At 50.7% G+C, this 12,615-nt stretch overlaps 2 protein-coding genes across 3 annotated transcripts; both read right to left on the minus strand.

Annotated features, from left to right (window-relative positions):
* Positions 1-771: 771 nt before the first annotated feature.
* On the minus strand, positions 772-7,737 carry GTF2F1 (general transcription factor IIF subunit 1). 2 transcript variants are annotated; one of them, XM_075272507.1, is made up of 14 exons: positions 7,697-7,737; positions 5,726-5,763; positions 5,584-5,645; positions 4,758-4,830; positions 4,089-4,282; positions 3,840-4,010; positions 3,531-3,739; positions 3,068-3,209; positions 2,925-2,986; positions 2,513-2,623; positions 1,964-2,037; positions 1,732-1,873; positions 1,521-1,644; positions 772-1,190 (listed from the first exon to the last, which is right to left on the minus strand). In XM_075272507.1, exons 2-14 carry the CDS (start codon positions 5,735-5,737, stop codon positions 986-988), a joined length of 1,581 nt encoding a protein of 526 aa, XP_075128608.1. In that variant the 5' UTR covers positions 5,738-5,763; positions 7,697-7,737; the 3' UTR covers positions 772-985. The 2 variants fall into 2 exon arrangements, with proteins under 2 accessions (XP_075128608.1, XP_075128607.1); XM_075272506.1 differs by having other exon boundaries at positions 1,958-2,037.
* A 626-nt stretch (positions 7,738-8,363) lies between these two features.
* YJU2B (YJU2 splicing factor homolog B) lies at positions 8,364-12,276 on the minus strand. Its single transcript, XM_075276047.1, has 9 exons — positions 12,152-12,276; positions 11,393-11,446; positions 11,105-11,187; positions 10,842-10,897; positions 10,494-10,554; positions 10,228-10,370; positions 9,971-10,143; positions 9,754-9,892; positions 8,364-8,788 (listed from the first exon to the last, which is right to left on the minus strand). The coding sequence occupies exons 1-9, from the start codon at positions 12,152-12,154 to the stop codon at positions 8,427-8,429; spliced, it is 1,074 nt and encodes a 357-aa protein (XP_075132148.1). The 5' UTR covers positions 12,155-12,276; the 3' UTR covers positions 8,364-8,426.
* Between the last annotated feature and the right edge of the window lie 339 nt (positions 12,277-12,615).

Genomic DNA, 12,615 nt, shown 5'->3' on the forward strand with positions numbered 1-12,615 from the left:
CCTTCGTTATCTTAACCCTACAATACTCAGAATGGGAGCCATTACTGGTATACACAGTAAGAAGCTGATCTCACAGCCAGGACCCCCTGCACTTGTATGTCAGTAACCCTTCAATATCCGTGAACTTATAAAAATATGATCCATAAAACAGGCCGACACGAGGTTTACATTAGCGTTGGGCTTTTGGATCTATCAAGTACTGGAACGAAGGTGAGCAGGACCACTAAATTAGCATGGACACTGGCAGACCCTATTTACAGTAATGGGGTCCGCCATTTCCAAACTGAAAGCTGCTGAGACAAAAGGGTCCTCTATGTAGGACTTATTTCTCTGCCGAGTGTCTGCGATGGAGTCTACAACTGGTGCAGATGTGAACCTAGCCTAAGATGGGTAATATGGCGTGACCTCTGTTATGTTGCTTTACCCCTTGTATTGCTAATAATACAATGTCAAACCTGCTTTAGAACATCATGGACGTCTGATGGGCGCACTTACTTATCACCATGATACCTGACACCATGATGTGAGCCCTGGAGCTCAAAGGAGGCTTTTCAGCATCTCCAAAATATAGATGGAGACCCCCCTTTAAGAAGGTGAAGTCAACATATATGACATGCTAAGAATCTGACATAGATGAAATCCAGAGATAGAAAGAATTGGGCTATTGTTCAGATATGTGAAATATTCAGATACATCCAGTCACTGCCCACGCTTTGTACGAAGAATGATAGGGATGCTGGCGCCGAGGACCAGGATGTGATCACACAGAACACTTACAAAGATCTCATTTAATACTTGTCGTTCCTTAAAGTAATAAAAAACAATAACAACAAATACGTAACAATCGTCCTGAATATAAATCAGATTGGAAAATCTCTGACATTCCTGCGTCACATGATCTAACGTCACACACGTCCCCATACGCCTCCACCAGCCAGAGGTGTGCCAGTCCTGTGCGGTGTGCGGCCGGTACAAGACCCCGGGGTCATTCCTTTAGGTAGAAGTGCATTTTGTCATGTATTGTCTTGCGGTCGGGGTTGAGTCTTTTCAGGATCTGGGCGAGCACATTCACCGTCTGCTCGCTGCTCAGACCGGTCTTCTTGGTTTGGAACTTTTTCAGCAAGTCCTTGGTGGTCATGGGTTTGCGGGTCAGATATCTTCTAACCGCTTCTTCGGTCAACTGGATGTCCCTACAAAGAAAGAAAAAAGAAGATGGTGGATATTTTCATTCCTTAACACCCAGACGGAAATGCTCCAGGATAAAAAGTGACCACATACAACCAACAGACCTGCTCATAGCTGATGTATGTGTCAACCTTTCCCCGGATAGTTATCCTACCAGATATGACTGACTGGAAGGACTCCGCACCCCATCAAGGATCACACCAACCCCCAGACGGAAGATGTCATACAGAGCAAGACCCTCTGACACAGGGGAGTCATAAGCGTTGACCCTCCTCCTCTTGGACATCCATATGCAATGTACCGCTATCTAGTAATGTGATATAAGGGCCACTTACCCGCTGCTGGGCGTGGACTTTCCAGACTGGGGCTGTGGGGTTGATTTTCCTGACGTATTCTGAGGCGCGGAATCCATCTTCAAACGCTTTGCGGCCGGAGTGTGACTGGCGGCGCCACGTTTACCTGGGGGATAACCAAAAATGATGTTACTGATGTGGATACAGATGAAGAGGACACAAGGACGTAAGACCTGTCATTCTGCCAGCGCACCTTGCTCCAGTTTATTGGCCGCAGCCCTGAGGGTGTTAGACGTGTTCCCCGAGTCAGGAGAGGGGGTGCCGGGTCTGCTGTTGGCGCGTGAGCTGTTATTGGAGCCTCCTTTTTTATCCTTCTTTGGAGGGGTCTTCTTTTTCTAATAAGAGACAAAACACAGCTCAAGTCTCCATTACCAGATCACCAAGAAGATGGGTCTTAGGAGGATGGATCAGTCACTCACATTTACCTGCATGAAAAGGGCCGAGGAGGCCTCTCCGTCTATATCGCTGTCCTCAGACGTGTCCGACTCATCGCTGCTGTCTACAGGAGGAAAGCACAGAGCAATCACCTGTCTAGCAAATACGGGTTTGGGGTCTCATCTTTTTCTTTTTCTTTTGGAAGGGGGGGCGGGGTTAGGGGGAGGGACATACATAAATGGAAGATTCCCCACCATTGAGATCTGACACGATACCACACGCCCCCTTAAAAAGGATTTTTTGGGAAGTCTTTTAGATGGGCTTGTTGTTGGGATAGGTCATCAATATATGATTGGTGAGGGGCCGACATCTGGCCCCCATAGTGATCAGTTGTACGGGACTGTCACCAGGCTCGGTACTATACAGTGTACAGAGCTGTAAGCTCAGGGCTCTATGCACTGTATAGTGACCATGTGCCACTACTGAGCGCTGCTCTTATTGAAGCGAATGGGAGCAGAACTGTAAGTTGGGCTTGTTAAATATATAATGTATGAAGCCCTAAATATAGGTCACCAAAAATTTGGGAATGTGGATCTCACCCCTCTTCTTCTTCCGTTCCTGGGGTGTCGGTGTTTTCTTCTCTTCATCCTCCTCTTCTTCTACCTTCTCTTCTTCACTCTCCTCGCTGCTCTCACTTCCTTCATCAATCCCTACAAGAGGCCACACATAAGGCCACATACATATCACGACTCTGTCTATGCTGCACATCCAATTGTAAAAAAATGGCTACAAATTGTCATCTGTTCTACATTAAAAAACAGATCCATTTTGGATGAATTAGAGCCGTCCCTTATGAATACTGGTGTGCAAAGATGGGAGAACCGAATGAGATTCGGCACAAACCAAAAGTACTAATATTATACTTCTATCCAAGAGTAGAAGTGGAGTCATAGTTAGTAACCCCGGTTTGTCTAGGCAGAGCCTCACAGATTACCTTCCATCACTTCTTACCTTTCGGATGCTCCTCTTCCTCCTTCACCGGTTTCGGTTTCCCAGGAAGTTCATCATCTGAGCTACAAGGAAAGGACACGTAAAGATGAGGGTGACATCTCCATCTCCGCTCTGCCGGTGGCTCCTGCACCGAGCTCCATTACCTGCTCTCATCTGACATATAATCCACCTCCTGCCCCTCAAAGTCTCCATCATCGCTGTCTTCTATGGCCTCATCCTCAGTCCGGTTCTTCTTCTTCTTCTTGCCCGCAGCATTTTTCTTGGGTGCTTTAGGCCGACGTTCTCCTAAAATAGAAGCATATGATGGAAACATGAAAGATCCGCTGCCACAGTCTCCTTATCCTGGTTACATGCAATGTCCATTATGAGATCCTGATGACAGGAGCGCCTACTAGAGTGTGATTGCAGTACTGACAGCCCACAGGAGCCTCAGCAGCAGTGGGGGCGCTAATACAACAGCCCACCTATGGGTGCAGCATCACTAGATGTGCATTGTACTACATGACCCCACAGTCAGACTATGGCTATAACCCAAGGCATCACCATAAAGCAGTGTGACCCGGATCAGCAGATGTGTATGTGATACGTGCTCTCCCGGCCTCTCACCATCTTCTCCACTCTCATCGCTCTCGCTGGAACTCATCTCCAGGTCATCCTCCAGGTCATGAATCTTCAGGTCGCTTTTCTTCTTCTTTTTCTTACTCTTGCCCCCCTTGTCCTGTTTGCCGCCACCTTCCTCATCCTCTTCGTCCAGCCCCTGGTCCTTCAGACGACGCTGCTGCATGATGACGAAGTGGTTGAGGATTTTATTTCGTCTGCAGACAAATCAAAGAGTTAATAAAGGGATGGCTCATTTCAGATGTATGGATGCATAGGGGAGAGGTTCGGTATAGATCCCCCCTGCTTCCCCCTCACCTGTCCCATTCTACCTCGGCCTCCTCAGCGGTCAGGGTACGGTGCTTGGCCAGTGGGGTGAAGTTGTACCAGTTGGATACTGGAAATGCTTCGAATGCCCCATCCGGGCACTGGGTGAAGATGAAGTAAGAGGCGTTCTCCGTCACTCCGCCTTTCTTCACACCTTTAAACCTATTAGATCAGACATACAGATGTATACACAGCTCGAGCCTTCAGCTCCTGTGCCACGTTAATGTTTCGGTCACTCACTTGCGCCCGGCTTTGCCATTAACCCTTAGCACCCAGGGCTGGTCTTCAATCTTGAACTCTTTCAGGATAATGCCGTACTTCCTCCTCCTGGACTCATCTCTCTGCTTGCGATTATATTCGCTCCCAGCCCCGGAGTCTGGCATCTCCTCTTCCTGATACATCTTCTTGGCGCTCAGGTCACGTTCCATGCGAGCCTGGTGGAGAAGCAGATTACTACATGTATGACCATGGATGAGATACCCCGTGTGGGTGCTACAGGTCGGCACCACTGCTGGGGTATTGTAGATGCTTCCCAGGCCTAGTCGTGATCCAGTCATATTGTGCACATCAGAGGAGATCTGCCGCCCAGCTGTCCTCTTACCAGATAAATCACTGATCCTATAGGAAACGCACGGAAACCCCTTCCAGGAACCACAGCTCCACACGCCACATCACATGCGCGCCCCTGTGCCATCTGTCTGGCAGCTGCAGGGGTGAGTGGCCATTATAGAGCCGCCCCCCCCCCCTCCCCTATATATCCATATTATTTATACAGCCAAAGGAGGCAGTGATTCACAAGAGGAAGACACTAGGATTCTAACTTATATCTGCATGGCTGGCTTCTGCTGACAGACTCCCTTTAAGAAGCATTCACACAGTGGACTTTTCCTTTAAGTTGCTCGGTATTACCTGGTTCCATGTAGAGAAGTCAACCTTATCTGCCGCATTGAACGCCATCAGATTATACCTTTTACTGGGGTTCCTGCAACACAGAGGAATTACACATGAAGACGTCTTATACCATAGAGAGGTGGTGGCGGTGCCGGGGGTCTGGGCAGGGTGAATCGCAGGGGACGTATTCTTATACCGCTCCTCTACTATCTCCTAAGCTTCCTAGCATGTTAAACATTGATGGCTTCCGTATAAGCCCTGCTATCAATAGCTTGAGGGGTTCTCCTAAGACCCTCCCCAACTATTAGGTGTTTGAGTGAGGGCTGTTTCCACTTCACAGGCCATGTGACACCACACTTGTCCTGTTTACAGCTCAGTCCCATTCAAGCAGATGGAGCCAAGTTGCAATACCAACTACAGCCACTATACAAAGTACAGCGCTATGCTTGGTATTCAGTGAAGAGACCACAGCAGTCACCCCGAAGTCTGCAGTGTCTTCAAACAACTGACCTGCGGGGTCTCAGATGTGAGACCCCCACCAATCCGATACGGATTACCTAAACTTAAGGAGGTCATCACTAAGTAACTCCTGATAACTTTAAGGTCAAAATATTGCAGCAGAAATGTATTTCAATGGTAAAACGGGGATGAATCAGAGCTGACATCTTGTATGTTATGTATGCTGAATACACCCAGTACTACAATATACTGCTGCCACCTAGTGGTGATGGTAAGTAATGCCAAGATCTAAATCCACTTTTAGGACTATATTGTGCGTGTGGGCCATTGCATAGCATAACATAAAAGACCCCAAGAGGTCCCCCCATAAATCTCTGTCACTCACCTGGGAACACGTACGACATATTCGGTGACAGACTGCCCACTGACGGACTGACTGCTGCCTCCCTGGAACATAACATCAAGCAAAACGTCACCACACAGAATAAATCACATGAAAGTATCCTGGACACTGAGCGGACACTTACTAGAGACGTCATGGCCGATACCTGGTCACGTCAGATACCTGAAAGACAGAGGGTCATAACCATAAAGTACATGGAGAAAAGCGGGGATCACATCCAGAGGGCGCCGCTGATGTCTGTGTATGGGGCAGCCAGAAGGTGCAGTCATGTCCATATGGAGAAAACACACAGGACTGTGAGGGCCCAAGTAGAGGCCAGTCAGGGGTCCGACCAATCCTGAGAGTTACCTGCTCCTCACAGTATATGGGGCTGGCTGCAGTTCTCTGTGTATCCAGGAGGTGGTGCCGCTGTGCAGGGAAACATTTAAAGGGCACCTGTCCAGGTGCGGCACTAAACCACCCACAGCTCCTTTATTAACCTGCACTGAAATAACCTTTATTTTTACCCCGCGCACGTATACCGGACCCCAGGCACATGCGCAGAGAGGTCAAGGTGTACGACACTGAAGAACTGCGCAGACATGAGAGTGCCAGGTGTGTCCTATAAGATTCATCTCTGGATATTAAGTTGTATTAAAGGGGATGTCCAGGGAGTTAAGATTAACCTTTGAGATCTGGGAAGGAAGAAAGGGGCGGAGCGCTGGGTCCAGTCATGTGACTGGGGGTCGGAACCACCTGCTCCAGCATCAGGAGTCCGCAGGATCACGTAAGCGAATATTAACTCCCTGGACAATCCCTTTAAGGTTTGTTTTATTAGTTTGGCATGGACAATATGGACCTATGATTGGCTGTACGTCCCAAATCAGCCTGGCAGGTTCCCTTTATGGGGACACAACACTCTGACCCCTCCACTTTAGGATTGTGGGGTCTTACGGGTCAGACTCCCACTGATCGAGACATGACAGCCCCGCCTAGTGATGCCCTCACAATATACGGGGTGAGTACTACAGGATATAGAGCAGGGGTCTTATACCAGGGAAATATGGTGTGGGGGGGGGGGGGGGGGGTCAGACCAGGGGAATAGATGGGGGGGGGTCAGACCAGGGAAATAGATGGGGGGGGGGGGTCAGACCAGGGAAATAGATGGGGGGGGTTCAGACCAGGGAAATAGATGGGGGGGGGGTTCAGACCAGGGGAATAGATGGGGGGGGGGGGGTGTCAGACCAGGGAAATAGATGGGGGGGGGGGGGGTCAGACCAGGGAAATAGATGGGGGGGGGGGGGGGGTCAGACCAGGGAAATAGATGGGGGGGGTCAGACCAGGGAAATAGATGGGGGGGGGGGTTCAGACCAGGGAAATAGATGGGGGGGGGGGGGGGTTCAGACCAGGGAAATAGATGGGGGGGGGGGGGGGTTCAGACCAGGGGAATAGATGGGGGGGGGGGGGGGGGGGGTCAGACCAGGGAAATAGATGGGGGGGGGGGGGTCAGACCAGGGAAATAGATGGGGGGGGGGGGTCAGACCAGGGAAATAGATGGGGGGGGGGGGGTCAGACCAGGGAAATAGATGGGGGGGGGGGTCAGACCAGGGAAATAGATGGGGGGGGGGGGGTTCAGACCAGGGGAATAGATGGGGGGGGGGGGGGTCAGACCAGGGAAATAGATGGGGGGGGGGGGGGGTCAGACCAGGGAAATAGATGGGGGGGGGGGGGGGTCAGACCAGGGAAATAGATGGGGGGGGGGGGGTCAGACCAGGGAAATAGATGGGGGGGGGGGGGCTATACTGCTAGAATAGTGAGAGGTGTCAGCCCAGGAGGATATTGGGGAGGTCCTGCCATTTGGTTAGTGGGTGAGGGGCTGTAATACTAGGAGCATACTGGGGGGGGGGGGGGGGGGGGGGGGGGGGCACTGGTGTCAGACAGGAGGACACGGGGAGGGACCAGCAGGGGGAGTCAGACTAGTACAAGCATTCTGTGTATAAGGGGTCACACCCGGCGGGGAGGATGTGGAGGGTCGTTGGGTATTACATGGGGAGGGGGGTCTCCTGATTTGTACACGGGGTCCGGGGGTCAACGACTCACAGTCAGCTTCACTCACCGGTTTCACTCCTACTCTTCGTCTTCCTGTCCACAGCCGACTACTTCCGGGTTACGTTCGTAAAAGAACTTACGTTCAGACAGACGTCATGCCGGCGCCATCTTTGTTATGGCACGGGGTCAGCGGCCGTACATATTTGTTGCGGCCATGTTTCCAGTGTCTTGTACTGTACAGTGTCTATACCAGTTGTCCCCAGCAGGGGGCGTCACTATGAGCAGAGCCTCCCGTCTGACAGCAGTGCTCCCTCCTCAGTATTCTCCTGGTATTACAGCCCCCCCTCATGTTCTCTTGGTATAAGCTCACTCCCCATATTACCCACTTCCCCTCATATAGGCCCACTCCCCTATATTTAGCAGGGCTGACTCCCCCATACTAACTTGGTATGACCCCCCCATACTCTCTGGTATACATATCCCTGCTCTGTATATAAATCCATATACTGCCCCCTCCCATGTTACAGGCTTCGCTCTGTATATAACCGGTAACATGGTCTCCATTATGAACCATACAGTCCCAGCTTTTTCCTCAGAATGGCTGATACCAGGGAGCACGAGCTGCCTACACTCATGGAGTTCACGTTCTTGGACTGTATTCACACATAGTCATAAAGAGGACAAGCAGGGCCGGTGACGTAAGATCAGATATATATTATATACGTAGACACAAGTAATTACAAGACCCCCCCCCCCCCAATATACACAATATGGCTGCCGCATTCCATATATCCCAGCTACTCTTCTGCCTCAGAGCTGGAGTCTGAGTAGTCAGCGACTAGTCCAGATGTAGCGGTGGGTTTGGCGGCGCCATCCTCAGGTGCAGTGCTGTTACTACCAGTCCTTGTGTCACTGTCCCTGCTGGTCGCTGCCTCCTCAGCTGTCTGGCTCTTGCTGTCTGACTGATTTCCATCCTTAGATGAGCGTCGTACGACCCCCAGGGCTATGGCGGAAGGCGCGGGGCTTGGCGGAGGTTTGGGTTGGATCATTAACCTCTTCATGGAGTTCCCGGCTGCCTGGAGCTTCTTGTCACCTGCGGAGGAGAACCAGGAGCGGCTGCTGATCTGCGAGCGCTTCATCTGCTTCTTCTTCTCATATGCTGCAATACAGGAAATGTAAGAGTGACGATCTGTGCTCTGGAAAAGCTGGGTGACATCAATATGTCCCATGTATAGCTCACACACAACTTTCCCAGGCTCCTGAAAGACAAGTCTGCCTAGTTATGAAGCAGCAGTGAGTATCAAAGCATAACTAGAACTCAGCAATCTGATCTATGGGAAAGCTGGGTGACAACTAGTCCGGGCGCAGCAATGGTGAGGATATTGTCAACACTGAATATTTAACCCCTTAAAGGGGCTTGTCCGGGATCTGAAGATTTTTGATAGTCCACGCACCTGTCCTGGCTGCCCTCTGCTGCCTCCTCTAGGTGGCGCTACACTGATGTCACGAAGAATGCTGGGTTAGATCATCAGTATAATTACCTTAAGGCCACGGACAACCCCTTTAAGGTCACAGACAGTGTTTGGTGAAGTTGCGATTCTGAAAACCATCACTTTTTACAATTTTCATTCAATGGAGCCATTTGAGGGCTTGTACTTATACTTTAAAGGGGTTTTCCGAGACTTATCGATGATCAACATCACAACCCACAGGACCCCCGCCAATAGGCTGTTGGATAAGGATGAGGCTCCAGTGCTGCGGCCTCTATCGTGATGTCATGTTTACTGGTCACATGGTACAGCAGCGGCTCAGTCCCATTCAACGTAGGGCGCTGTGCTTGGTATTCAGTGAAGCCGCCAGCACTGACCTGAATGCCGCAGCCTCTTCAAGCAGCTGATCAGCGGAAGTCCTTGGTATCACCGCTCACATTGATGACCTCTCCTAAAGATAGGTCATCTCTATGCAAGTTCCGGAAAACCCCTTTAAGTATCAGACATTTAGCTGCGGGGTGCAGAGCAGGACACGACCCTCTGCTCCGCCAGTCCGGTAGCGTCTACCACGCCTGGACACTACTTGTGAGCTGTTACTGGACCAGCGCCGGCCCACCCCTCCCCCTCTGCTTACACTCCAGGCTGCGATACTTCAGCAGAGTTGCGAGCTTCTTATCCTCCTCCACCTCCGGCACAAGCTTCAGCTCCAGGGACATCTTCTTAAGCAGGGCCTGATCCTTCTCCTCCTCTTCCCGGATCTGCTTCTTCTCCTCCTAAAGGGTACCAGCATTATATACAGTGACATTTTAACCCCTCAGAGCCCTCTCTACACACAGACGCCCAGAACTCACCCTAAACTTGCCGCGTAGGAGGCTGTTGAGGGCAAAGTCGTCTTTCCATGCGCTCTGAGCCTCCTGCAGCTCGGACAGTGATGGCGCCGCCCTCTGGAGCTTTTCTTTATCCTTGACGCCGTGCTCCAGACGATACATGGAATCCGTCTCCAGCTTCTGCTTCTCTTCATGTTCTGGAAATAATTGGGTGATAATACGTGAATACACACCCCGCCACCTCAAGATCACCCCGCAGTGGGCGGGGCATGAACACTGACCTGTTGTAAGCACTTGCTCATTCTCTGCCATGTCCCAGCGCTCCTCCTTCCTCTGTGCGCCGCTCACAATCACGTAGTCACATGACGCCGGGTCCGTCTGCATCTCAATGTAATTCACACACAAGTGACACTTCATCCGGAACCTGGGAGAGACGCGGGAAGAGCTCATTAGTATTCATCCCTGAATTATTAGCTCATTACTATACAAGACGAATTATTACCACCTCATTAATATTCATCCCCTGGGCGTACACCAATATCATTACCTGTATATAGGCGTCGTGTAATAATTTCCGACTTTCTTCTTCTCTGCATTATAACGGACGCCTGAAATACCCAGAAATGGAGTCAGGAGAGAGAACAGAACAAGTTTCGTGTCCTCCAGGATTAGTCGTGTCCCAGGACAAGATGACGCGGTGTGACAGTCTGCAAACTGCCGAGGAAACAGCGCCACCACAGGAGAAATGAAGCGTTACACTGCTCTTGTACTAAGCTGGCTACCGATGTACTGCAGGGATGAGCAGCCATTATTATAAGGGCCTATAGGGATAGCATGCGGCTCTGTGCAGGTCTCAACCTTCAGGACACGACAAGACATAGACGGATGCTCTTACCCATTCCAATGTGATTCTTGCAGCCGTCGCACCAGATGTTATATGGCATCTCAAACCTGTGGAGAGAATCTTATGAATCTCCTCCTATACGTGACTGTATAGAGGCCTACTGCTGGGAGACGCCATGAAATACTGATCAGTGTGGGCCCCGGTGACCCCAGTACACACAGCCTGTCAGGATCTTCTCCCTGCATTGCTGTCCTGACCGGGCCGGGTTGTATTATGTTTCTCGGTTACATTGGTGACATGTCATGGCCTCTTACCTGATGATGAGGATGCCCTGGGACAGCTTCCTGGCCCTCTCCCGCAGGGGGTGACTGTTCCGGTAACGGTTGAGGGAGCCATGCTGCAGAACAGAAGAAGATGCTGTGTGAGTGGCGCTGCCCGTCCGTCACCTCCCCGCCAGGGAATGACGCTACATTAGCAGGTTGCTATGTATGTAGGGAAGTGATTCCCTTATTCACTTCACCCTATAAGTGCAATGATCACAGTGCGGAGGGTACGGGCACCGCTCCACGCCCAGGATCGCTGGCACCTACAGCCCCACTCACCTTGGCCGGGTCGAAGTCTGGAGGATAATACTTGTTGGTTCCTTTTCTCTCCCCCTATAGGAAGACAATGAAGGTTTACATTGTTATTGTGGGACGAGACAATAAATAACCCTCCATCTGTCCTCAGTCACCATCAGCCTGTCACTACTGAAGTCCCAGCAATCTGCACTGACCCATGTCCTGTGTCCTGGGGGATCACAAATGTAGCACTACAAGTCCCAGCAATCTGCACTGACCCATGTCCTGGGGGATCACATATGTAGCACTACAAGTCCCAGCAATCTGCACTGACCCATGTCCTGGGGGATCACATATGTAGCACTACAAGTCCCAGCAATCTGCACTGACCCATGTCCTGGGGGATCACAAATGTAGCACTACAAGTCCCAGCAATCTGCACTGACCCATGTCCTGGGGGATCACATATGTAGCACTACAAGTCCCAGCAATCTGCACTGACCCATGTCCTGTGTCCTGGGGGATCACATATGTAGCACTACAAGTCCCAGCAATCTGCACTGACCCATGTCCTGGGGGATCACATATGTAGCACTACAAGTCCCAGCAATCTATATAACACCTGACACAGCAGGAGCTCAGGATTCTCTATAGTGGAACTACAAGCCCCAGCAGTCTGTATCGTGCACCAGTAGCAAAACTACTCAGCCCATCGGGTGAGAAACCACAAGTCCCAGCAACCTTCAGCACATCAGTTATCGCCTCCCACCTGCTGGGACTTGTAGTTCTGCTCGCACTCACCATCCTCACACCGTATCAGCTGCCACAGCCTGGGTTATGTTGTGGTCCGACAAGTAAGCGACCAGAGAAATCCCTCAGACGGTCTCTGTCCTCATTTATGTTATTACGTTGCCAGAGAATGTAAAGGACTGTTAATAGGCAGTGGTCTACAACAAAATGGCCGCCATACTGAGAGATACGCCTGCAGCAGGAGACACGCACCGTACCACGTGGTGCCGAAGGTTAGTTCCGAGATGGTCATGTGATGTTACGGTGCCTCTTAAGGGACAAAACTCCTTTACGAACTACTCTACCGTTACAGTCTTGATTAGAGAATGAGCCCCTTAATTGATTAATTATTGATGATGATGATGATGATGATGAAAGATATCAGACAAGATCTGATCTGTCGTTTTCCTCCTTGTAGATCAGTTTCCAAGCAATTTGATGCTTTCGAACCAATGTCAAAGTTGAGTTTTCCTTCA

The sequence above is a fragment of the Leptodactylus fuscus genome, chromosome 5, assembly GCF_031893055.1.
Source record: "Leptodactylus fuscus isolate aLepFus1 chromosome 5, aLepFus1.hap2, whole genome shotgun sequence".
Taxonomy (NCBI): Eukaryota; Metazoa; Chordata; class Amphibia; order Anura; family Leptodactylidae; genus Leptodactylus; species Leptodactylus fuscus.